At 36.5% G+C, this 27,074-nt stretch overlaps 1 protein-coding gene across 6 annotated transcripts in view; it reads right to left on the bottom strand.

Annotated features, from left to right (window-relative positions):
* Positions 1–27,074, bottom strand: part of TBC1D5 (TBC1 domain family member 5) — a 326,766-nt gene that overhangs the window by 171,784 nt on the left and 127,908 nt on the right. For all 6 annotated transcript variants that reach the window (XM_075419055.1, XM_075419057.1, XM_075419054.1 and 3 more), the window contains one exon: positions 22,562–22,697. In XM_075419055.1, coding sequence (XP_075275170.1) covers positions 22,562–22,661 — 100 coding nt within the window. In that variant the 5' untranslated portion in view covers positions 22,662–22,697. The remainder of the gene's footprint in view (positions 1–22,561; positions 22,698–27,074) is intronic.

The following is a 27,074-nucleotide window of genomic DNA, read 5'->3' as shown; positions in this document are numbered from 1 at the left end:
ATGTTTATGAAAACATCTGTTCCATACAGTTATAAATTCTTAATTTTAGCATGGGCGATTCCAGGCTCCTCCATTATTTTGAAAGGGAGCAGTCTGACAACCGAAAGGTTTACAAAAGAGCAGACAATTTGTATTTCTACAGCACCAAATACGCAGTTTGGAAAGTCTTCAGGATCTCTGCAGCAAAGGAGAAAAGAAAAAAACCCAAACCACAAACAGACTAAGACGACGGAAGCTTTCTCATTTGGGTCTGCTGATAGACCAAGATGGCAGTAGGAGGAGAAAAGAATAAAAATAAAAGGAGAGCTAATCCCAAAACATACGGCAAATTGAGATTTCACTACATAAACCAGATCTTTAAAAAGTAAAACGTCGCGGAGCTATGGATTTCTCCGTTATGTATTTTGATAGATTCCCGAGAAGGGGGGGTTGGGGGGGGGGGGGGGGGAGCTCGCGCCGCTGCGGCATCGCGTCAAGAGAGGGTGCTGCGGAGTTGAAGATGACGCGGGAGCTGCTCCCCGGCCGCAGCTCCCGCGCGGGGACCCGCGGCGAGGGGACCACCAGGGAGGGGACCCGCAGCGAAGGGACCCGCAGCCCCTGCGCCGCAGCCGCCCGCTCGGACTTTCTGCGTAACACCTTTGCAACCGCAGCGTGAAATTCAATTCACACCAAATAAGCTTTTAAAGAGATTAAACGGAGCAGGCTCGAAGCAGCGCACAGAAACTGAAAATAATGCCTTCAGCTAAAGAATTAAGTGCACGGCACTTCTGATATTTATAAAATAATTATTATTATTAGGCTGGGAAGCTGAAGAACACTTCACTCTGAGAAGGTTGTGTAAGTTTTCTGAAATAAATACGCTGCAACTTTTTGGTGAGCAATCTTTTAAGTACGAACATGACTCTCAATGCCTTGCTTCAAGCTAACTTAGCATTAGATGCATACTTTGAATGCATGTGTTGCTTAGTACAGATTTTTTTGGTAGCATTTTAGTTTCAACAACCGTGCCCTAAAATATTATATTTTGCCATGAATGAAATAAAAAATTATATGCTATGATAATCGGCGATATATGCAAATATATGCAAATAATTAACCACGAGACTTTGCTATTAGAAGTACAAAAGTCTTACATAGGCTAAAATAATTCGTTTATCCTTCAATATTAATATGAGAAAAACATACTAAGCATTAAGAATGTTTTTTCACCTTCAAGCTTATTTGAGTTGGGAAAGGAACACAACTGCAGAACACAGTACAGCATCCGCACATCTGCTAATCTTGTGGTAGTGAAAGCTGGTCACGTTTGAAAATAGGTGAGGAACACCGGCAGCAAGGTGCAAAAGCAAAGCCTGTTTTAGCCCTGCAGAAAGCTGCTGAACAGTGTGATAGGCGGACATGCTGGTTTGCAGTTACGAACAAAAACTTCTGGAGATTGTAAGAATACCTTGTATCACACATTGCTCAAACCCAGTCGACTTCGGTGTCTGTTGGATTGCTGATTTATGACAATCAAGTGGCATCTTCTATGATCTTTGCATATAAAATCACAATTGCGTATGTGTATACGCATATATGAGCAAACTCAGCGTATTCTCCAGGCAAAATCTGTTTGATATAATTTTGTCTACACACTTCAGTTTAAATCAGGACACATAAATATAAGAGGGTTTCCATTTGAAGTGAAACTGCTTCTGAGTGTTCACAAATCTAAACACCAGCCCTGTCATTAGGTTAGCCTGTAAATTCACATACCACTTTTCCACCTGTAAAAGGTATGTATGAAAAAGTATGGATGGGAAAAGATATATAAAAGTCTGATTTTGAAATTAGAATGTAGCATCAGTGTTTAAGAAATGTGGCCTCTTGCAGCTCAATTAAAAATAAATTCAACAGTAAGTATATTCAAAGGACTGCTTTATAATATTTCTTTCCCTGATGAAGCCTCTGCGTTTACAAAAAAAGGCTGAGCTATACACCGTACTCTAAAGTAAAACTAACAAAACACATAGAATATGGAATTTTACTCTAATACCAGTGAACTAATTCATAGGAACAGTTGAGAAGAATTCTCAGGTGGTTGCAAGGTACCGAAATCTTAAATAATTTACATCCAGAGGTGTTTTAGTATAATCTCTTTGAGCATGATGGGAAGGCCAAGTTTGACTGTGATGCTAATAGTGATTTAAACACTTCAGAAAATGCATGTACATGGAAAAATACTTTGGCTTCCTGATTTAGCAGGAACCACGCAATACTAGCTTATATAAGCAAATGTGACTTCCACTGAAGTTGATCAACATTTAGTCCCGTGATGCCTGGATTGAATTTTTTTACCAGCAGCAGTAAGACTGGTAAAAGAAAAAATCCACAGGTTAAGGTAAAATGTTGTTGTTGGTTTTTTTTTTTTTCAGTTATTGTTTCTCCTAGTGCACTTGTCTTCGGTTCTTTGGTTTTCTGTTCACATGCTCAGCACTACAGCCTGTATCTGCTACTTAACCTGGCTGATCATTTACCATGTGCAATTTAAAACTAGTTCCGAGGTCACCACCAAATGTGACTCAAAAGACTCCAGGATAAGATACAGACATTTTAACGTAGTCTGATTGAAGTGGAAGCTGTATACCTAATAATTAATATCATCTCTAACCTCAGTAAATTCTTTAAGAGCATATACACTTAACTACATCGCAAATTGGCAAAATTAGCAAAACAAAGCACAGAGTAATCCAGTATAAGCAGGGACAAGTAGCACAGTCAGACTTTGCACAGAAAGAAAAAAATCTTAGAAGCCGCCTGGAATCATTGCTGAGAACTTACGTCCCATGATATACAAATGCCGAGTGACTTATCACTTGCATCGAGAAGAATTTAGCTAATTTTAACTTATAAACAGCCTAAAAGGCCTTTGAGCTATAAATTGCAATAATCTAAAGATGGCAAGAGGCAATAAACATGAGTTAATGACTCAGCATCCTCCTGAGATAGCGCTGGTCACACAGCTTTGCTTAATCTTAGACATGCACAATCACTGTAAAAAGGTGGTCTCCAGAGACCATTTACACTGACAATAAGAAAAACATACCATCTCTTTAGATGTTTGAAGGTTACGATTGTCCTTTAATTTACTTCAATTACATCCTATTTTTAACCACATTTCTATCTTATAGATAGATGCAATCCTTCTGTTTGGGACAATAAATCATATGTAAGTATAGTTTGATTTTCGTATAAAGCAGTAATGCATATTCCATTGAGTCTAGGAATAAAACAGAGCTGAAAAAGTTTGAGCAGAAGTTTTCCAACATTCTGTTGTTTTGCCAAGATTAAATGATAGCAGAACACAAACGAGAAAGGATTAAGTGCTCTTTTATTGACATAGAATTGCCCTTTCAGCAAGAAGCTAGCTCTTCAACTGAGAAGAACAGGTTTATCAGGAGAAAGGGCAGCCTGGCCAGGAAGCCATACGGTAGCAGCACGCAGCCTCACCTGCTAAAGTTGGGGAGGTGGTCTCATGACGACCAGGATCAGAGGCTGAAAAGAGCAGGAGCAATTCTGCTCTGTTTCTTTGCTGTTTCTTACCAAAGTAAGCTACTACAGCAGGCTGATGGCTTACAGCACTACTGACGGATGTCAAAGGCTTCTCCTGAAAGCAGAATGTACTTTCTTGGACCTTCTTCCTTGAGTGTAATTATGTTTAGGGACACTTAGAAAATCGTTCCGCTTTCCTTTGCCCAGCACATACACAAAGAGGTACAGTCTGAAATCAGAGCACTCATGTGGCTACTGTGCTGACACACGTGTAACTAGCTACTTGCTTATCTGAAATGGGATAGCAGACAGCATTTATGGCTAGGAGGCAACCAGAAAGAATAAAAGAAGCAGCACTGTTGCTGCAAATAGAAACACAGTTATTCAGGCACAGGAGAAACTAAAAGGCAGTGGAGCTACCTGGCGTCCCGTGGAGGGGCTGGCACTACCCCTGAGAGTCAGCAGCTGAACTGTTTTGGCTCTGAGGAAAAGGAAGAAGATGAGAAGCTCGAAGTTAGGAAGCTGTCACAGAGATGCAAGCCTGGGCAATGCCTGGACTTTCCTCAAATGCTAGAGTTTTAAAGGCACACAGTGAGAGATGAAGAAAGTCCCACGGGAAGTATCGTGGGAAGCACCCACCAGTTACTAGAATGCCAAGGCCAGGGAGAGGCACTTGGACACCCACAGCACCCCTGTCACCCCAGGAAGCTGGGCTCTTCCAGCTCCTTCCAGCTGCAGCCCCCTCCTCCCCTACCACAACTGCTTTTAGCACCACTGGAAGCAGCAGGAGCGCTCCAGGATATCTATCCTAGCTGCTGTACCCTTTCTCAAGACACTCACACAATTGCTTCAGTCAGATCTGTAGGTCCAACAGGCTACTCTGGATTTATATCAACACAAATTGCAGAATAATCTGTCAAATTAGTTAGAAATAGGATCCTGCTTTTATCTACTGAAAAGACAGGTTTTTAATAATGTAACTATGTAACACATTTTAGCAGCATTACACATACAAAAAATAAAAAGTAGAGAGATAACCAATGGTTTATTAAACCATGAACACAGTATCTTAGAAGTGTATATGACTATTACTTCCTTTATCCGTCATTCATAACACAACAGAAAGTACATTTTTTCCATTTCTTAACAAGTCTATTATGTGAATGATTTTGAAAAGAGCAACTTAGTCTCTGGATAAAGTTTAAAGTTATCTGCGTAAAACTTTAAGGAGCTGTTCCATCAGTAGCAGAGTCTAGAAATAAGACAACTCAGAAGTACACAGTTAAAAAAAAAGAAAGTTAGGATACCTTTACGTTATGACAGCACCAGTACCTGGCAAATTTGAGCACGATGGTCTGAAGAAACCCCCAACAACCTGAAAATAAACACCACTGCCACACAGACTCAAATACTCCACCCTGAAAGGGTCATTCTTGCTGCCAGTGGAACAGTCCTTATCCTAATCCAATTAACAGAAGAAATCTGCACCAGAAAGGGACACCTAAACTTAAAGCTGCCTACCCTGCCTTTATAAGATGAAGGCAGGAAGCCCTAGACTCTTAATTTGAGGCTATAATTAAGGCTGCTAATTCTCAGAATACATTGTGTATCCAATAGACCCATATCTCAGAGAACATGAAACGGAGCAGTACCCTACATTTTTCATAAATTTATCCGACGAAAAAAACAAACAGTCACAAAACAATATAAAAGAAGTACTGAGCCAGAGGTTTTAATCTGCCAAATCAAAATATGCCAAAGCAGAATGAAAACACTAGGTTTTCATCAAAAAATCTTCTAAATCAAGCCTTCATGAATTTGGAGCAAATTGGTGCAAAAAAGCAGATACATGCTGTGAATGATGGACCTAGAAAAATTTGAAGAGCAAAGGTATGTATGCATTAACAGTAAACTGTAGACATCTAAGAGATGAAAAGTCCACAGTTGCATTAGAATATAAAAATCTATGAAACTGACAGCCAGAATGACAAAACAGTTCTATTTACTACAGTGCAAGGTAGTTTGTCAAACACTGGTCCCACTGTTGCAGATACTGAGAAAGAGACTCCCCACAAAGCATTTCTGCGAAGAAGTACATAATCCATCATGGGACAGATTTCTGTTCTCCACCCTTGCCCTCCTGTGCGGAGGGCGAGTAGTGTCCATCCCTGGTGGCACTTCAGAATGGAACTAAGGATGCAAATACAAAGCATTTGAAGACATAAGAAATATCATACTTCAAAAACATAAATTAGACAAGTATGACTAGGTTGATGATTTAGTTTACACAATAATAGGATAAATGTTAAGTAGGAGTCAATTTTACTAGACAGTTACGCCAGATCTCTAAGACTGAAAACGTGCAAAATCTTTTAGCCAAAAAGAAAACAGTCTGGGTGCAAGATGAAAATGTCACCCAGCATCAGAGAGCATCAGATTTTGAGTTTGGATTTTTTAACCAAGTACTACCTAAGGAAAATGTGAAAAGGCATGTTTCATGTACATAATTCATATTAAACCACAAAAATCATCATCTGGAGAGCAAAAGAACAGTCCTGAGGGACTACAAATTCTAAAATATTTTCACTTTTCTGATTTCACATTCCAAATTTGGAATGTGGCCATGATTTGCTATGCTGTATGACAGGAGATGGTACTTCTCTGTCCGGCTGGAAAGGAGATAAAGCTCTGATGCAGAAACTTTGACTCTTCCATACTAGAGCTGTGCATTCAGTGAAATTCAAGACAATAGCTGTCTTACTTGAGCACAGGCACTACTTGAAAAACTACTATATGCTGTGACTGCAGGTCACAAGACAGAGCAAGAAAGAATATATACGTCTGAACAAGTTTTCTGTTTCCTCTCATTGCAATGACAGTGAATAAAGACGACGAAAATTACAGCATGTGAATACTAGTGTAATTACTGAATAGTTCCCCACATAATTATGCAAAACAGATCTATCCATAAGTTAATGTAGCCATTTTCTTTTTGAAACCGAATTTTCATGCCACCCATCAGTCACCCCAAAACACAAACCTTAGATGACTTAAGTACACAGAATTTACTCATTTGGTCTGTAGTCTAAGCAATGCATGCGAGTAGAAATAAAGGTTTAATGAAACAAAATAACATACTCCACTAGGGAAAACACGTTTTGCCCAAAGAAAAAACTAATGTAAAAAAGTGGAGACTTGACTATTTGATAAATGTAGCCCCAAAGGTTATATGTTTACTGAAGGAATATAAATATTGTACGTGATGTAGACTTTTTTTTTATTTAACTAGAAACATTAATTGCTTTTAAATACAATAATACCCTTTCCTTTCAAACTGTGAGGTCTCTTTTTTTTTTTACTGCAACATGTAACCAATTACCTAACAAAAATGTTTACATTAATCATAATGACTCTATATTTTAGTTTTTATACCACCAATTTTATTTTTGCTTAGAACTGAACTCCCTCAGGCATTCTTTCGTGCCAACTGTTAATTTCTATCAGTGATAAAGTTCTCTTAAGCTTCTTTTAACATCTACTGGACATGACCTCATAAAATTTAATGCCATTCATTAACCCCAAGCACTTAACTTTACACAGTAATGTCAGGCATCTGACTTTTCGGTGCATGAGAAATCCAAGTGGGAACCATTTGAGAGATACAAATTACAAATCTTTTGAGTAGTAGAAAGATCGGCAATGAACAGTATTAAAGGGTGAATCAAGACTTGAGCAAAAGTAGGGTTCTTGCAATGCCTTCTATCTAGAATTATAAAACCTTTATACAAACAAGGAAGAGGCTGCAACAGGATCATTTTGGATTGTGAAGGGACTGAAACACAGAGCTGGGGCTGAACACCAGGTTTTTAACACTGTCTGAAGCAGATATGATGTGCAGGCATGTTTTCTCGGGTGTCCAGTCGCCTTCAGGCATTTTGGAGGAGCAGAGGTGCTAGGACAACCTTATGTTCTGCAAAGGCCACGCGCCAGCAGGACTGAGATAAGCCAGAAGTAGTTGTTTCTTCAAAGTGCTCCTCCTTTTTTCCCTGCAAGAACTTTGCCTATGTTTAGCTTTAGAGTGTGGTTGTTCTTCTGATTTTGGTTATGTACCAAGAAAGCTTTCGGAGGGACAGCACTGTTTTTATTTTCCCTGAGATGCACAGATGGGTGATGTCTGCTTAACTCATTTAACCATATTTCCCAGTGGCTTCACACATGTTGGAGAAACCGTGGAAAATTCTAGAGGTGAATGAAAAGAATACGTAGCAACAATTTTCTGGCTTCTCTTGGGCCACTGAAGGACATTACTTGTGGGGAGTGGAAACTGAGTGACAGCCTGTCAAGACCCTGACTGTAAAAAGGGCACATTGTTAGTGGGGGGGGAACAATCCAAAAGTGCTTTATTTTCTATTTCTGTTGGCTCAAGAGACATCTAAGCATCCTCTGTGAAAAAGGACAGTGCTATGCAGCTACAAACATAGTCCATCAGAGTTCCTGATAGCAATCTGCTTATTCAGCTCTGTTATGCAAAATCCTCTCTCCCAGCCTGTCTACAGGGCTTGCTGCTTGCTTCTTGGTGTCAGAGGCTGTTACATTCTGGGTTAAGCAGTTAATGCTGTTGGAGCAGGGATCATCTTAACATTCCTATACAAATTATACAAGGTAGCTATAAATTGCTTCATGAGAACCCACACGAGATTTGATGCTGATGTCTCTAAGTGCTACAAGTTTGTTTATTTATTTTTAAGCAGCAAAAAGAGCCACCTCTCAGAACTAAGCAGCAGCTCCTGAATTTACTGTTCTTAACTGGAAAATATATTCTCTGCTACCTATAAATCTAAACAGATGGAAGTCATTTTGCTCAAGTTTTATTTCCACAGAAAGGCATCTCTAAGCAAAAGGCAGGTATTACAGAATTGAGGTTTTCACATGTGAACAACTGTGATCTCTGATACCACCCCATCTGCAATTTCTCAGAATGACTATTTTAGCTATAAACAACACAACTAAAATCTACAGTCAATACACACTTCATACCACTGAAAACGCGTTCGCATCTTGCCTGCCACTGGTCTAAGATCACTTTAGCATAATTACAGTGTGATGCAACACCAGTAAGTGTACATCACTTGGAAAAGTTTTTATTGCGTAATAGCAGGGAATGGTAATAAAGCAGATGTACACCAGGCCACATGACAATGGCAACTAATTGGTCTGTATTTGGCAAAGCGAAGTATTAATGTTTTATAAACACAAAGTATGTTCTATACTTTTATAACAATATGGATGTAAATCTCTGCACAGCATAAACACTTGTGCTGATCAACATAAAGATACTGCTGTGATAGGTACTATGAAGTTGTAGATAAGAACTCAAGCTGCAAGATGCCAACAAAAATGGAAGTTTATAAAGAATCACTGCCAGACTCCTAAATGTAGTAGCACTTGTGGGACTTTCTGTAATATAAATAGTAATTACTTTCAATGAAGAATGTATTTGCAAAAATAAATATACCAGTGCACATACCAAAACTCACAACTCAGTTTTCTACTTCTGAAACAAACTTTATAATCAGTAAATTCTGGGTAAAATAAACCCCAAATAATCTTTTGCTCAACACCACCTAATACACAGTGCCCAAATACGTATACATGTGCATGCACATACACAACTGCTCCAATATACATAAGCAAACACTACATTTTTAGTGTGAGGGCATCTACCCTGTAGATAATTCAATCAATCTCTTAAGTGACACCCACACGTGCCTGCACACACAAAAGCAGATGTGGCATTAAGATTTACAAAGTTATTGAAACTTTTAACAAGTAAAACGCATCTTTACTTAGCTACACCAGAATGAGGAATAAAGGGGTTTACATATGTTCCAATTCTAAACCTATCAATCAAACCCATGTTATTCCTTTGGGAGCTTATTTACATGCATATTTATCAGCCTCACATGCTAATTCCCTGCTGTTTTATGCCTGCGAGGCATGTTTATGAGTCATAATTGTTGATCTCATTTGATGTATTTCAGTGAAGTAAGACATTATTCAGTTATGTGGCCTAATGTCAATGAATTACGATGACCTGATCTTCGAAATGCAACTTGCTCTTTAGTTTTTATTAGAGCATAACTTATTCAGAAGAAGAAATACACTACAATGGAAGATTACATGCTTTTGTAGTCATTTTACTTAAACATCTTATTTTTTAAGCACTCCTCCCTACCTCTAGGCAAAGTTTTAAAAGGGCAATTCGTAAACACCAAATGAAAAGAATTTTCAGTTGAAATTCGTACATATTCTCAGAGTGAGACCTTTTATAGGTGTTTTTATTTTGTTTTAACCAGTCACAAGACAGGCCTTTGGAGCACTGACATATGATTAGTTAAAGGAATTAGACAGACCCAATCCAAAGACTTTAAACTGTGCTTTGCTTTAACTTCATCAAAACTGAAACTAGATAACAGAATTAGGAGCAACTGGTAAATGAGAACTATTTAAGTAAGTTAAAAGTCTCAGAACTGACTCATCACCTTTGATGCAAAATGGTGTCAATTTATGAACAGAAAATGACTTATGGTCAAAGTAAAGACCTAAACAGGGGAATAACTACAAGGTGTATAAAATTCATTGTAGTAGCTTGGCTTGAGCCATCAATGGCTACCTAGGCGGCAAGCCAGAAGGGGCACTGGCAGGCAGCTGGACATGGTACTTACACAATTCTGCTCCTTTCACAAAGACCCATGCCAATCTTCCAATGCCTCAAGTAATCTTTAAGAGCTTAAATTACCTTAAAAATATCTGATTAATAAAATTTCTCAACAATCATGCCTTTTTTCCTAACATGATTATAGCATGAAGGAATCATAAAGTAACTGCTTATTTTTATTCTCTTGCAGCCAAGACTTAGTATCATTATAGTAAGCACCCATGCTGTAGGATCCATAGTGTAAATTGCTCCTTATGGTAGGCTAACAGAAGATTACCACTGTACACATAATCTACTCCATGATTTTCAGATGTCATCACTTGCTATCTTAAGATTCAGTATTGTTTTACTGCAATTATTTTTTGTTATATATATCAAAAGTAACTATCCACTGACGATTTCAGCTTCACAAAAATCAGAAGTATTTGACGTCTGTATTTGAGTTAAGATATTGGCACAGTTAATACAATGTTCAACTTAAAGTTTATGTATTAATTAAAAAACCTCAACCACTTCGGTATGGTCAACAGTTTCAAAGTTGCTGCTCTGAGCTACAGCTTTAGCAAGCAACAGAGTAACATGCAGAAGAAAACTGTCTTTAGTCAATTAATGCAAATGCCAGATACCAAACGTAGGCTCATTTTTCCATGGGAATCTGAAATTGAATTTGACAGATATGAGTGTCTTTGAAATCACAGAAAACTTGCAAGTATCTTCCTAAATTTGTAATATCTAGAGAACTTGTAGTATCATAAATATATTAATTCCAAGATGAAAAATCTGCAGTTTTTTCATGTCCAGAATTAAATCTGTGGTTTTCATTTATAGCTGCTTTTACAAAAAAAAATAAAAAAAAAAATAAATCTTTTTTTCCTGCAAAAATTAAACATATGAAAAAGAGCCAAGGACCATGTAATAAAGGCTTTATATGCTCTTTTTTACAAGCACCAAGGAGCATTTAATACAGGGTTGACATAGTATTTTTCCAAATCGGAAGTTTGCTTCTGATGGAAGAATGTTACAAATCAGTCTCTTAAAAAAAAGTCTTCACTTGAACAAGTAGATATTCTAATGGCACAGTTACGAGGGTGCAGCTTCAGTTCATGCAAATGCCACAACTAAAACTGTCATGTGTTTATCACAAATGTAAATTTATAAAACACATTAAATTTAAGCCCACAGAAAAATGTCAGTTTCAATTCCAGCACTTTTAAAAAAGAAGTTTTCACTGGTTATAGTCACAAGAACCCCGTAACAGAGCTAGCGTCTTCCACAGTACAAGCTCTCTGACTTACATCCCTTCTTTCTTTCAAATTCAAATAAGCAAAAGACACAAACTCATCTGCCAGTGTACTTTTTTTTTTTTTTAGAATAGTAACAATTAATGCTACACTTTTTCCAGCAATAAAATCTCAGTTTTAGTGTAGCCAATGATGTTGTGGCCACCTAGCTGTGATAATTCAGAATGGAGCTTTGTACACTTTTGCAAAGGAATCTTTTCTTTTGTACTTCAATAAAGAATAAACCTATATTGGGGAACAGAAGTTTGGAGGTGGCCCTGTGGCTCAATATGCTTCTCTCTTCCATTAAGGTAACATCTGTTCTGGCCACCAGTCAGCAAATAAATTTGATGAGAATTCATCTGAGTGCAAAATAGAAATACCCACTAACAGACAAATTTCTGTTGCTCCACCCTTTAAATATTTCAAATGAAAAGTAAACAAAACCAACAACGGTATCTTCAAATATTACAACTAACACATAGAAAATTAACCCCACCAATAAGAAACTCAAATATTTTCACATAATTGAAAGCATATTTTCACATGTATTATATGAGAACTCTATCCCTTTGATTAGACTTAGTACCGAAACACTATACAGTTCATTTTTCCTAAGGTTAAATCATTGATTCCATTACAAATCCAATTGCTCAGAAGCAGCGAATCATCACCACCATAAAAGCTTTATCTGGATGAAGTTTGTGCCTTTTAACTTCTAGGAAGATCAAGAACAATAATTTGTAATGGGGTATCAAAATTTTAGTGGATAAATTTGTCATACAGGGCTACTGCTAATATTTCAGTTATGTGATCCCAGTTGCACTAAACTGAATAGGATTTGTTAAAAAACTTTTGAGTGCAGTCTTCCTATCTCAGAGTTTATGTATTATTGTTTATCACTCTAGTATCCAAGCCGAAGCATTTAACTGCCAACTGTTTGTGCAGAATTAAGATCTCTAACAGAAGAAAATTGGAACAGTTGGGTTTTTTTTTTAAGTGGCCATTATAGATTCCTTAGATTAAATTTGATTTTTAACCTTCCCACCTACTTTCCATGAAATATGAGAGAAAGGTATTCCATGTACTTCCAACAGTAGCTTCAGGGTAAACGCGAAGGTACCACTGTATTCACTGATTTGCAAGGTACATCGAGCAATATGTCAAGGCAGCTACTGCACCCAGTACCTAATAACAATGAAATAGTAAAAGCAGTATGTAGTGTTTACTTTAAAAAAAACTCTCTTTAGAAGTTTTAGTATTTTCCCTCTTCTTAAGACAGGAGCTGGCAATGCTGAGATACAGAATATTAAAATAAACAAGCACAAACAAACCAACTTTGATAACTATTTCATTAAGCTGGAGTAGCATTCCTTAGACTTGTGGCCAAATCATGTTTTAGTAGTAACACCCATATGTATCTGTACTGGGTCACCATTTACCAAAGTTTAGGGAATAGTTTAACATAGTCAAAACATTTTAACTTTATTTGACTCCGCATAATACTAAAAAGGTGACAATGATTTGTCTTCTAAAATATTTTCCACTTCCATTATCAAAAATACTTGGTTGAAATTTCTAAGCTGACAAGTGCTTATTTATTTTAAGTTTGCATATAAAACACGAAAACTCTGACATGTACCAAAGTCACACTTTTTTTAGTGAATTAGCTACCCACCTCACAAAAATTTGCTGAAAGCAAGCAAGAGCTGAAGGGCATCATTGTCACCACAGCAGCGTTCTGGACCTTGAACAATCTGGGTCCACCTCCTGGCCCTGCTACATACTCCTTGTATGAACTAGGCATATCATTTCAGCCTGCTTCAAGTTTCTGTTTGTATGAGAACATACAGTCTTGTTACTCTTCCTGTGGTGGTTACGAGAATTAATTTCGTAGCTTCTTTGGTACATGACACCTTCTAATAGGAGGAGGCAAGCACACAGATGCAAAACAAACATCCCAAGCCCCACTTCCCTTTTTGAACAGATCAAGCCATGGAGCAGAAACTGCGTAACAAGCTTATATGATTATCACAAATAGTGAAAATAAATCTAATTTGCTATATCCTTTTGTGTCATTTGTACTGCAGCTGAAACATTATAGACACATGATTACTGACACAGTGATCTAAACAACTGACATGGTGAAAAAGCTGAGCAGAGATACTTATGAATAACTAAAAGATATTCTACACCTGACAGAAGCGTTCAATCTTGCAATAGAGTGTGTGTGTGAGTATATATATCTCCATTTAAATCTCAAGCTTAAAATATTTAGAAACCAAACCCACCAAAGTTCACTTACACAAAACGAGATTTAAACATAAGCTTACATACGTGCATTTGAAACATGGTGTTTCTTGTCCAGTATTGTCTAGACTATGGGTGGTTTGCTGTTTGTTGACTGTGGAGAAAGGCAGGCAAAAGCAGAAAGGCTACGCACATTTCTCCCACTCCCCCCATTTTAGCACTCAATTTTGTTTAACGATACAGGCATTCTCCCACTACCCTGTTTATTTACCCTTTCGTCAATTATCGTGTACCTTATGAGTAAAATGAAGACCAGGACCTTTAAAAGTCAGTTATATGCACTCTGCGTCTGCAAGGCCAAATCTTGAGACCAAATGTTTGAAATACGAATGCTCCCAAAATTGAGGAACTCCAAGTAACTAACCACAATCCAGTATCCTGGGCTGCATTAGTGCTTCCTTTAGACAATAAAGGCACTCAGGCTTGTTAACTTTACAATCATTTGGAACCTATCCATTAATTTCAACAGGATCAGGATGAGGTCCCTGACTTTTTCAACATCAAAGAAACATCTTTCACAGACATTTTGTGATAAATAATTAAAGTTGATTAGTAATAATAAGGTACCTTAAACAAAAAGGTAAACAGTGGAGACATTTATTATCAAAGTAAGAAAAGAAAATGAAAATAACCTGCAACACTTTTGTATGTGCAATTCATCAGGAAATGTTGTAAAAGAACAAAAACAAATGTTGGCTCATTCCAGAGGTTCTTTGTCATCATTAATGTATTCAGGTTTTCACAGCTGAATTGCTGTACTTTGAAAAGATTTTCATGAAAGGAAACTCAAATTCAACATTTAAACAAAGCTGTCAGGTTACCAAGAATCATATTTGTTTGTATGTCCAGAAAATGTTTTCTCCTTTTTAAAAACCCCTTTAGGTTAGAAATATTATTATTCCTTTGCTCTTGATTTGTAAACAACACAAAGTAAGCTTTTGGTAAGCAGCACATATTTATTTATTTGCTATTGAGAAGCTGAAACCAGCAGTTAGAAATAACTGTTCCAAAGTGGAGGTGAAACTACCTGGTACAGATATTTTACTTCATTACTAGTTCTGTTCCTCAAATTGATATAAATGGCCTCCTTCTGTTTCTGTCTGTCTGCTTGCCTGATCAGTGGAGCTAATTGTCAGAGCTGGGGAGATCTCCTGTACCTAAACAGAAGATATGCAGTTTGTAACCTGCTTAATTTGCCTTATGTCCTGGATGGCCCTCAGTATGTTGTTCATTAAAGTATCAGCTGTTTCGGTTGTAGCAGTGGCAACCTAAGCATAGGCCTATTTTTCTTTGTTAAAAGGCCAGATTGTCAGTAAATAATACACGTCTTACCAGCTAATTTCTTACCACTTAAAATATGTATGACGGTGCTTTATTTCTTTCCCCTTCCAGACCTCTTAGTTTTGTACATCTGAAGAGGACAATGACAGCGATACCCAAGGAGGTGAAAGAATAAGGCTTATTAGTCAATCAGAAGCCTAAAACTGAAACTCTGCAATGTCACTTGGCACTTAAGTGAAAGTAGGTTCAACCCTTCCCTTTTTTAAATAAGGAATTACATATCTTTATCAATGTCCACATATATGAAAGACAGGAAACATCCTGTCCATGATGACATATTTCTGCTATAAAGAGCAATCAGTTTCCCATACAATCAAATCTGTGGCAGTTAAACTCTTTCAAAATGTTTTAACATACATTTAATCTCAGATACAGAGGTCTGTAACATCAGCTAGTTGCACACAATTCACAAACTGCTTTGTAAATTACAATCTTCTGTATGTCAGGACAGAAGTGAACTCCAACATTTAATTATTATCCTGTACCAATCATGCTGGCCTCAGCTAGAATTCTGATTTACTAAGCTTTTATTATACATATACAAGTACCACCAAACTTGTATAGTTCAATTTTTTTAAATTAAGCGAATCTGCTTTTTCCATATGTAGGAGATATAGCCATTTAACATAACTTGATCATTGCCTGGAAACACTTAATATGTGAGGTGTTTATGGGTAGTAACCTTCATTATATTTTTGTATCAAGTCTGCGTAAAATATTCAAAGAATGATTCCATTCTCATCATTAGCTTCTTTATAACTTCTAATAATGAGCTAGTTTTAACATACTCTTAATTACATTTACAGAGGTGGTATCAAAAAAGATTATTCTGTTTTAATTTTGTTGTTCAATAGGTTACTGTAGTTGAAATGGAAATTTCTGCTTGGTATTCCAAGCTCCTCTAAGCATGTAAAATTTAGTAAAAAAATCTTTCTTTTTCATTCAACTTGCATCATTTCCTTTTATACCACGTTTTATGCTACAAGTATACTAGGGAGCGAGACGAGAGCCAACTAGTTGAGCTTTAACCTGGATTTGGGAAAAGCTAGGAAAAGAAAAAGAAACGCTGAAATCAGCTTTTACCAAAGTAAGATCACAAGGAGTTATTAGAAGAATGACACAAGGCTGACAAGAGATTTTTGCCAGTATTCGGGCAGGGCTGTATCTGGAAAGAACTGGAATGTCCCAGCTGAGATGACTGAACTGAGGTGGTGTGCCAATGTCATTAGTGAGAATGGTCTTATTTTCATACACTGATTTAGAGTAGAACTTTCAAAATCACATTTTAGATTTCTTTTAGATCAACAGATATTTCTGTCCAGCAGGTCTTCTCTAATACCTGCTTTATCAGTCACTGAAGGCAATTCCCTACATGATGTTAATGCAATGTGCAACTCATGTGAAGCCACCAAAAAACCTGGAGCTACCAATTCTAGAGAGGAAAATCCAACTCTGCAAGCCAGTAACCCACAAGACTCTGTCAGCTACATTTGCTCCCGTAGCTGAAGTCATTTAAAATACCCGTGCAGCTCCTAAACATGAATATGCAGCAAGGCTCTGAAATCAAAGGGCCCACAACTGGCAAATTTCTAAGGGTATGTCAACACCCGTGCAAATACAGTCTTTAAAGGAAAAAATGTACTGCATGCTGGCTATTTTCAGTTAACTTCATATTAAATATATGCATTATTAAACATGCATAGCTTCTCTGTTAATTGATCTCTTAACAACAGTGTATTTCTAATACAGAAAAGAGAAGAGAAAATGAAGAGTTGTAGAGAAGGAGCCAGTGACAGGCTGAGTTAGCTCAAGACATACTGTGTTGCTCCAATAGCCTTTGTCACTACAATCCTGTTGCTGCTCAATTAAAAGCAAGCTAAAGAGTAGTTATTATTAATAAATGACTATTAAAATGCTTGTTATGTTAGCATATGGTGTTTGAAGACATAAAAACCATTCTTGCTTTTATTCATCCAACAGAAGCGTACCAGAGTGAAGACAGCTCTTTCTCCTCCCGCATACCTGTGCCTTTAATGGAACAGCCAAGCCCAGAAGGAGAAGCACGAGGGTTCTGAAGGAGGACCACTAGCAATACCTGCACTGCAGGGGCACACACTGGTGACACTCACCAGGGAAGGATACGGCGCGTTCTCAGGGACTGACGCAAGCCATAGCATGAAATCCCAAAGGCGTTAAGAGCGATCACAACCCTCCGCATCTTCTGTTCCAATATAATGTAAAGAGGTTCTCTGTTCCAATCTTCTCTTTTTAATGAAAACACAAAGTAGCATGCATATTTAAAAGGACTCAGAAACACAATGCTATACTTCATGTACATGTCTCTACCTGGAGAGAAGATGAAAGAACCCCCATTACGTGACACACATGACGTCACATACTACACTGTCAAAAAACAGTTGATAAGAAAGTAGTTAGGCTTCAAGAACTCACCATATTTGCATTCTCAATTGCTTTTACCTAGGAATGTGCTTCTCACTCTGAGAGGTCAAACCTCTGTGGTTGCTTCTTTTAAATGTAATCACAGAAATTATCTCTCAAACCAGAAACAGATAAAAGCCATGCAGGGCGATCTGCATTAGCATTGTCTCTCTGACTGCAGGGGGTTGTAAGGCAAAAAACCCCAACTCATAACACTGAATTGCTACTGACTGATTAGGAGATAATGTGATTTTCTGACAGCAAAAGTTCACTTAACCCTGGAAAGAATGTGAAAGGATGTACCCAAGACCAAAACAGTCCCATGTGAATTACACTTAAGATCTGTGGCAATTATTTGACAGCACGTGGGTCCTGTTAAGTCCAGACAAGGTGGTTTTTACTTTATTAATTCATTGCCCTCTGTTTTCTACATGTTTTCTGTTTAACACTGATATAAACCAGATATCTCAAACTACATGTAAGGTATAGTTCTACATGGTAATACTTTCTAGTGATCAGTCATGAGGTTAATACCAGAACAGCAAAATTCTCCAAAGACGAGCAACAGAAACACACAGAATATAGTCAAAATGGAAACATGAATGTTCTTTTACCATCTCTCATATCTTTTCATGGCAGCCTTGAGAACCAGGAGGGATGCAATCGTAAGTAAGTGTGAGATGGGCAACTGATCTATCTCAACTGCATTAATTTCAGTCACACACTCCAGTCGTTATCTTTGTCCTTCCAGACACATCAGCCTTCTCTGTCCTCACCACCAACTATAGCCTTTAGACATGAAATACATTGTCCCAAATTCCAAATCCAAAACAGAGACCCATTAAACATTTCTCCTTTTCTTCCATTAAGAACAAAGAACATATTACATTTTTCTATGTGAAGTATACTGTTAAATAATAGCTTGTACACTAATTAAAGCAACTGTAACTGTGAGAACACACTGACATTGTTAAAGTAAATTACCCAATTCGTTAATAGTTTCATTTCAAGTGACCTTAATTGTATTAATTGTGATATTGAGCAAATTAAATTGAAGAGTATTAAATGCATTGTTCCAGTCTGTCCTTAGAGGATCAACTTTCTCATTACATCAATGAAATGGGAATACTACCTACTACGCTCTTCAAAACTTGTGTCAGAATGTGGTGAATGCTGTAACTTATGAGTAAAAATTTACAGCAGCTTGGAAACAGTTAACTTAGTTATCCCATTTCAGTGTAATATAAACCTCAAGCATTTGGAAATGAACAAAGTTTGTCAGATGCAATACACAGTGAGAAGGCAGAAAAGCAAAGGTTCTGAAATTTCTCTTCATGTATTCAGTATTTATAAAGTCTCTGCTGGAGACAAAAAAAAGGTAAGATTCATCAGTTTCTCTGATAAAGACCCTATTTCAGAGGGAACCGTTAAAAAATATTGTTAGAATAAAATGAACAATATCATGAAGTTTTTTAGAACAGAAAATGTAGCAAGATACTATCAACTTGTAGTCAGAAGAAAACATAACAATGCACATATACATACATGCATGTAAATTAAAATACAACAAGATACAAAAAATACAATCCAATATTAAAATTTCTAAAAAGAACTAGAATCTTCCATTTACAGTATCAGATGGCAAAAGTGAGAATCCCTGTCACAAATTTCTTACAAACTATTAAAAATGCTATTTAAAAAAAGCATATATGCAATGCACATTTTTCTACCTGGAAAAAAAATCAGACACGTGGCAAATAACATAGGCCAAATCAATCATCAGAAAAAGACTGAAACACTATCTTATCTGTTTGTTTTTTTTTTTAATATTTTAAAGGGATAGAAAAAAGATCTTGACTGTCAATTAGTTGACAGCCTATCCTGAATTTTGCAAACTTGCAAACAAGCACTTTCTCATGACTCATCATAACTCAAGATTCAGAGCTCCTCTGTTATACAAAACGTGGACTGCTATGAAAGTCCAGATCTTTCTCCAAATGACACTTACCTCATCTGTTATGCTCTACTTTTATTTGTTCAGCTAGGTAATTGTCTCCTGCCTAGCGTGTGCAACATTAAACCTCGCAGGTGTTCCTAGTGAACCATGTCTTTTCTCAGGCCATTTCTCCAAAATCTCAAGAATACTTTGAACTGCATGTCTGCCCTCCATTGTGCTAACAACCCTGTCCCAAATAAATTCTGTTTTCTCTCTGTACCTCCACTGAGATGTTAATAAAAGCACTGAGTACTACTAGACTCAATATATTTTTGGAATCCCATCCAATATATCCTTCTAAGCTGACAGCAAATGAACAATAGGTAGCCTGTGCACACAGTTTTCCAGCCAGCTGTACTTAACAGCAATCCATGTACTTCTGAAATTTCTTTCATTTTATGAAAATGCCTTGTGAGAGAATTTCAAAAGTCCAGCTGGACATGACATCTCCTGGTTCTCCATCAAGTTTTGGTATCCGTTGCACATGCTAAAAATACAATACTTCATGTAGATTAACAGATCTGACTAGCTTTATGATTAAATATTTATTTTCAGCATCCTTATCATTGACATGCTTTTTTTTATTACCTCATCTCATTAAAGACTTCTATCACTTTTCCTCCAAGGTAATACTTTAAGTATCCAGCACAGCTTCAAAAAAAAAAATTCAGACGTCCCGATATTCCACAATATTGCATACAAAATGTCTGACTGATGGACGACCTCTCTTGCAAATTTCTATGATACATGATACAACAGACTTGAATATACAGATTTTCACCAAGTGATTCTGCATCATGCCTGAAAGTTCAGGCTGAGTTGAAAAACCTTGTCTTGAAATACTTCTGTGAAGATGGACAGACTGCATGGACAGGAACGACTGTATGCTTTAATGCCCCAAAACCTAACACCATCTAGGCATATGCTTTTTCTAAAATGAAATATTAAAACTTCAGAGACTTATTTTGGATATATAAAGTTTCGAATTAAAATGCAGTATGTGTTTCACAGTAAAAAAACCTACGAAGATGAAATGGATGCTTTATATAAAATATTTACATAGATAGAACATAAAAAATGTACCATAGTTGGTAACCTTATGACTTGGGGAACCATGTATTTACATATCTTTATCTTCGCATGTGCGTATGTGTGTGTTGTGTATATATTTTTAACAGTTGACAGCTGTTTTAGAGCATACAGAGATGCCAAGCTGAATGAGGGTCTTGATTACTTCAAGATTAGCTATCTAAAGTTTCTATTCATTTTAAGTGTTGTTAGTGGGAAGAGTCATTAGTCACTTCCTTGTCTCATAGAACATCAGCATACATTTACATTGTTAATGAACATTTGGGGTAAATGAATTAATGGCACTTTTAAACATCAATTCAATACTAATAACTTTGTATGTCATAGAAATGTTAAGGCTGGGATAAAAATGAGAAACCTTTTCAGCCAAGGTAACTAATCACTTCTGGGCACAATAAAGGGTAAAATTAATTTACAGTGTTTTTTTAACAAGGTAAAAATCTTGGTTTATCTTGAAACAGAGTTGAGAGCATTACCAGTATTTTTTTAAGGAAAAAAATCAGAAGAAAATGCTTCTCTTTTTCTTCATTGGGAAAGACTAGAAGCAAGCCATATCTCCTCTGGAAAACGGTTATTATTTTATGTTATTGCAAAAGACTATTTTCAAGTTTCTAAAAATATGTAAAAAAAAATGCATTTAGTTTATCAAACTAAAATGGCTTCATATCTTTAAGATGTCAAATATAATAAAGGAGGAACACTGACCTAGAAAAGCTATTTCATTTACTCGTCGGGTTTTGAAACACCTCCCCGTAGATGTTCATTCTCATTTTCTAACATTGAAAAAGCTTTATAAACCATTGAAGAAAAAATGAAAAAAAATAGCTCAAAGGGGCAATGAAGTTTAACCAATATATTTTAAAGCAAAACATCAGTTTCATCTAAACTGAAGTAACAAGCTCAAGAAAAACTTGACATAGCTTTTTTAATAAGCGCTAGTAAACAGAAGATTTATAGACAGATACACCTACAGAGTAGCTGATCTGGGTGAGGGACTTAGGAAATGTGACAAAGTTGTTTCAACTCCGTAATTTAAAATAAATTTTTTATTTTGCCCTCCTGGTACATGTGTTCAATGACTGGAAAATTACAGGTAGTTAAGGTGCCACTGTGTATAACTGAGTACTTGAGGAATGTTTTCATGACAAGGACCAGCTTTCTCGTTAAGCTTATCATTTTCTTCGAACCAACTATACTGGCACTACCAGCAAATAAATAGAAAAGACAAGCAACACAGACATGCACTGCATTATGCACGCAGTTTGTCCTCAGTGTTCATTAGAGTCTTCCAAATACTGCATTTAATTAATTTACTTTAGGTTACAAAGTAATTTCTACCTTTAGAGCCTGTTCATTCTATCTCAACTTTCAGGTTTTTTTCTAGTAAGAACATAGGTGCTGGGTCAAATGAAAAAAAAAGGAAAATCGGCCTTTTGATTTGCATAATGTCACCCGAAATAACATAGTGAACTTTATTGCAGAATTAAGAAAACAAAGGAAAACAGAAAAATTCCATAAAACCAAAGCAGTGTAAAAAAGCTCATGCTTGAGAAAGTAACACAAAGCCCTGATGCATTTCAATATTCTTATGCTAAAGTCATTGTTTGGTTTATGACTAAAAAAGGATGACAGTGCATTAAACATTTGGCTAATGTTTTTGTCTGTAACTGAAAGGTGACTTTTCGTGGTTTTCATTAGTGTCAGTGTTCTCCACATGCTCTCTGAAATGTTCTTTAAGTTGTCCTGCTCAACTTCATTGAGAGAATTAAACAAATTATGACAGGTACAGTTATCATGACACTCTATTGTAAGGTTTTTAGGTACAAAGTCAAAAAAGTACAGAAATACAAAACTCACCTTCCCCTGGCTTGTTCAAATAACTCTGCAAGGGATCGATGCCTATTTCTTGCTCCTCTGTTTGCAAAGGGTGACTGGTTTCAGACACAGAATGATACATATTGGCAATAGTAAATTCGATCTGAATGATATTTATCTGGAGGGAAAACAAAACACAGAGAAACAAACACTTCAGTGTTTCTTTAGCTGTGTCAATCACATAGTTCCTTATTTTCCAGGCATAAAATCACCATTAGATGTCTAATAGCAGAACAATAGTGTTGCCATTCAAATGTTCTATTATTTGGCGTCCAAAAGAATTGTTAGACTACCTCCAACTATCACACAGCAAGTGGAAGTCTAAAAGTGGTTTTGAGAGACTGTATACTGGGCCAGGAGCCTCTTTGCTTCCTTTTTCTAGCTTCTGCAACTCATCTTTTAGTCCGATTAAAAAGAGAAAAAAGGAGAAAGCAAAACCGGAAAACCCAGGAAGTCGGTGCCGCAGGTTCACCATCGCAGGCTGCTGAATGGCATTCACATCACTACCATGTAAGTGAACAAGAACTATATTAGAAATTCATGTAAGGAGTGTTGGAAGCTAGGATTTGTCGCAACGAACAAGAGGATGCCAGTAAAAGGGTGAAAAGCAGATGGTGTTATGGTCAGAGCAGTAAGAAAGGAAAACGACCATTGCAGTGCATTAATAGCACAAGAGTGCACTTCTCAAGACTGCATTTTGGTCACTGTACAGCAATTTATTCGAAGATTAAAAGAGCTGTAGCTAACTTGCAACACAAAAGAACTATGCCAGCCAAATAGGTTTGATCTGCCCAAGCACACTAAGTAGCTACCTACAATTGCTATCTGAGCTTTAAATATGACTTACTGCAACTTCTTAGTTTACAAGCATCTTAACTTCCTAACTCCAAGAAAATTATATCTAAAAAGAAATACACAAAGACAAGCACAAAGAGGTACAAATACTCCCCAAATGCCATGCCTTTACAACACAAGCCACACAAGCCATAATTTGCTTTACAGACAGTTAGAACAGTTTTAAACAGCTGAATAGATTTACTTTTGATATTCGCACAGTGATTTAATCAGTTACTTGTGTTTGTTTACAGATACATTTGATTAGTGTTAAAAAAAAATCACTATCTATTAGTCTTGTCACTCCTTAGTCCAAGCAATTTTCTTTACAGTTATATACTTAAGTTCTTTTCAGCTCTTCTAACAAAGAGGAAAGAGAACTACTAAATAATTATGATTAAACTTGGGATCTTACTCTGATTAATTCTTTACAGGTTTGTGGTTGATTTATAATGGCCTATAACATATTGTTCATATTAAATAAGGGGCAATTTAAAAACATTCTCAATGTGAAACAATAAAAAAAGTTATAAAAACCTGAAATTCAATTACTACATTACAAGATGATACTGGCTATCTAGTTTAACCCTAACATCTCAGTCAAAGCTAAAATTGACTCTTATCTATTCCTACTTTTTTTTTTTCCTCGAAAGATAGAGGAAATCTGAAGAGCATGCACCCTTCCCAGCACTGGGAGTTCAACTATTCGTTAATATACATGAAAAAATAATTAAGGCTGCTTACGAAACATTGACCTACCTAGACGCATGAAAAGAGACACTAAGGCACCCATGAGCCCAAAGAAAAGACAGGCACATAAACTCCTCATCTGGCTACTCTCGTTAGGTATGCGAGTACTATCCTCTCTCCTCATGACCTCCTCCATATTCCATAGATGACAAAAAACTGACATGTTTCCATTGGGAAAAACTTAATTGATGTTTACTAACATCTACCTTACTAACAACCTGTTTCTGCATAGCAGGGATCAACTACTTGTTGTATTAAACTGTCTGATTTAACATGACCATTCTAATTCAGAGAACTTTCCTTGTTCTCAGCGAGTACTTAGCTTTGAAGTTTGCTGCTTCTTTCCTAGACATGAGGAGGTTTGTGCATCTGAGAATTTACAAATTTCTTGCCTTCTGTATTAGTTGCTCTAACACATGGTATTATTTCTACCACCTCTTGCTATAAATCAGATTTTCTTACACAGTCATGCCTTCATCAGCATTGCTATTCTTCCTGTATACAAACCTGTGAGTTTGGAATGCTTATAAAAATAATATTTAAAACATTCAAAATGAAAACTACTTCACCAGACTGTCAGCGGCAACAGCCTCAACTCAGCCATACTTCATTCTCCATTAATACGCATAAATTGTATCTATCTAGCTAGAAATACAAGACAAAGACAAAAGTCTAAGTGAGACATGCTTTTATCATTAGCTGAACTGCCAATGAAGGACCAGTCATGCCTGGACCGGAGTTGGGCAAAACATGGCAAAAATATGTACTACACAAACATAAAAGTACTTTGCTACAACCAGAACTGTACAAAACAGCAGAATCATCTGTAATATGGTTATAATAAATGTTCATATAATAAACTGATCATAATGAATGTTCAGTCAGAAGATGAAAAGTTCAAAATCAAAACAAACTTTATAGAGTTGTTTTAGCGGTGAGACTATTCACTACCACAAGAGCAAGTGACAAGACTACCCTAATCTCAAAATTTGATAAATATAAAATCTGTATTTCATAATCAAAACATCGCACAGATGAACACGAATACTCTACCTTGTTTCAAGTCATAAGACATTAATTTACCTCTTCACTTGCAACACATACTGAATAGAAATATTGAGTACTCAAAGGAGCGGTTTATGGGTAACAAGCCATGTTTCAAAAATATTTACTAAATTATTTCAATTAAAAAAACACTAAAAACACCTAATCTAAATGTTTCCCTTAATCATCAGTGTTTACACAGACTTTCTAAAATTATTTATTCAAACTACAAAACACACCAAAACATATAAAAATTTATGTTTAAGATGTGAAGACTATTCATAATGTTTGGGCAAAATTAGAAAAATTAATCAGTCTCACAAAGGATATTTTGAAGGTGTAACTGAGCAGATGAAAAAGAATTAAGGCAATTCTGAGCTTTTATAACATCCATTTACCCTCTCTTCCCATCCCCCACTAGTGAAATGAAAGGAGAGGTATTGCAGGCTTGAGGAAGTACTTAGGAGCAGGGCAGAACTGCACAAATTGCAGCATTTGCCCCACTCTTGCTCTGTGACATCCTCTTACCCTCAAAGATCAAGAGAAAAAGCAAAACATTCTATGCTTAAAGAAAGGAAAAAGAGAATCCATTAACTCTGAGGAAGAAGCTGAACACTGTTGTTTAATCTTGGCTATGCTAAAAATAAAAAACAGTTTATATCAGTAGCAGCAAAGCTACTGGAATTTCTGAAAACTACTGAAGCGTACTAAAGTATTTAAATAATACTTTGCATTCATTCTATTAGACTGTATCAACCACCTTCTCCAAATTATCTTTGGGCCTTTATTTCATGCCATATAGCAAAGTTTATGATTTTAATTACTTAAATTGATGACAAGTAGAGGAAATACTTGTTTAGCTAAGTGATAAATTAGCTGCCCTGTGAAGTCAAATTGATTAAAACGACCTGACTAAAAGCAAATGTCTGATGTGGTAATGGTCTTATGCATGTTTTGTTAAGTTTGACAGCATCATGTTATGAGGGTTCACAATTCTGCCCCTCATTTGCAGCTTATGAAGTAATCAGGCATGTTAGCACACAGACGTGAGGATTCTCCAGAATGTGAAAACATTTTAAAGTACATAAGGAATTAAGCATTAGGAGAATAAACATGCATTCTGTTTATTTAAAGCAATGAAGTACAGATGACTTGCAAATGATCTAGAAACAGTTCCAGACCCCAGGTTTCTTTCACTGGCCAAATCTCCTGGGCCTTAAATTATTCCTCCAAAACTAACAAAGAAAAAAAAATAATAATCATGCTTTCTCTGAATAGACGATTGAGCAGGAGACAGTCCTGAGCATGAACTTCGGAAAATGAGGACCATTTGTATGTTTCAAGCTGGGTACTTTTCATTATGACACTTGTTAATATGCATTTTTGAAAATTTTGTTCCAACCTGTAATATTCACGGCTTTATTCTTTGCTCTGGGAGTGATTTTTATTCAGGTCACATGGACTACCTATCTCATAGCACCGAGCTCTTCTGCTCTCCATCACTTGAGCCCTTTACAACTACCACCACCTCCATTTAAACACAGAAGATATTAGTTCACGTGCCTCAAAAAAAAAACCAAACCAAAAAACCCACCATCAAAACCCCACCAAACCCAAAGAACCCTCCCTCACACACAGCAGTTTAAAACTAGCTAAGGTTTCTACTCAGCCACTTCCACAGGTTGCCACCACCTACTGAAAAAACATGCCTTAGGAGGAACACTTACTAACTCATAAAAGTGCACAATTTGACAAACTTTGGATAGCATTAAGCAAGTCTGTTTTCTTTTATAAAATGTAACAGATTATGTATCATTAAAATAGAATGATGCAAACATAAAAATGGACTGACATGGCAGAGCAGATA

Source organism: Opisthocomus hoazin, chromosome 4 (genome assembly GCF_030867145.1).
Source record: "Opisthocomus hoazin isolate bOpiHoa1 chromosome 4, bOpiHoa1.hap1, whole genome shotgun sequence".
NCBI classification, from domain to species: domain Eukaryota; kingdom Metazoa; phylum Chordata; class Aves; order Opisthocomiformes; family Opisthocomidae; genus Opisthocomus; species Opisthocomus hoazin.
The sequence above is the reverse complement of the archived record's forward strand: the minus strand, read 5'-3'. Positions and strand labels throughout refer to the sequence as shown.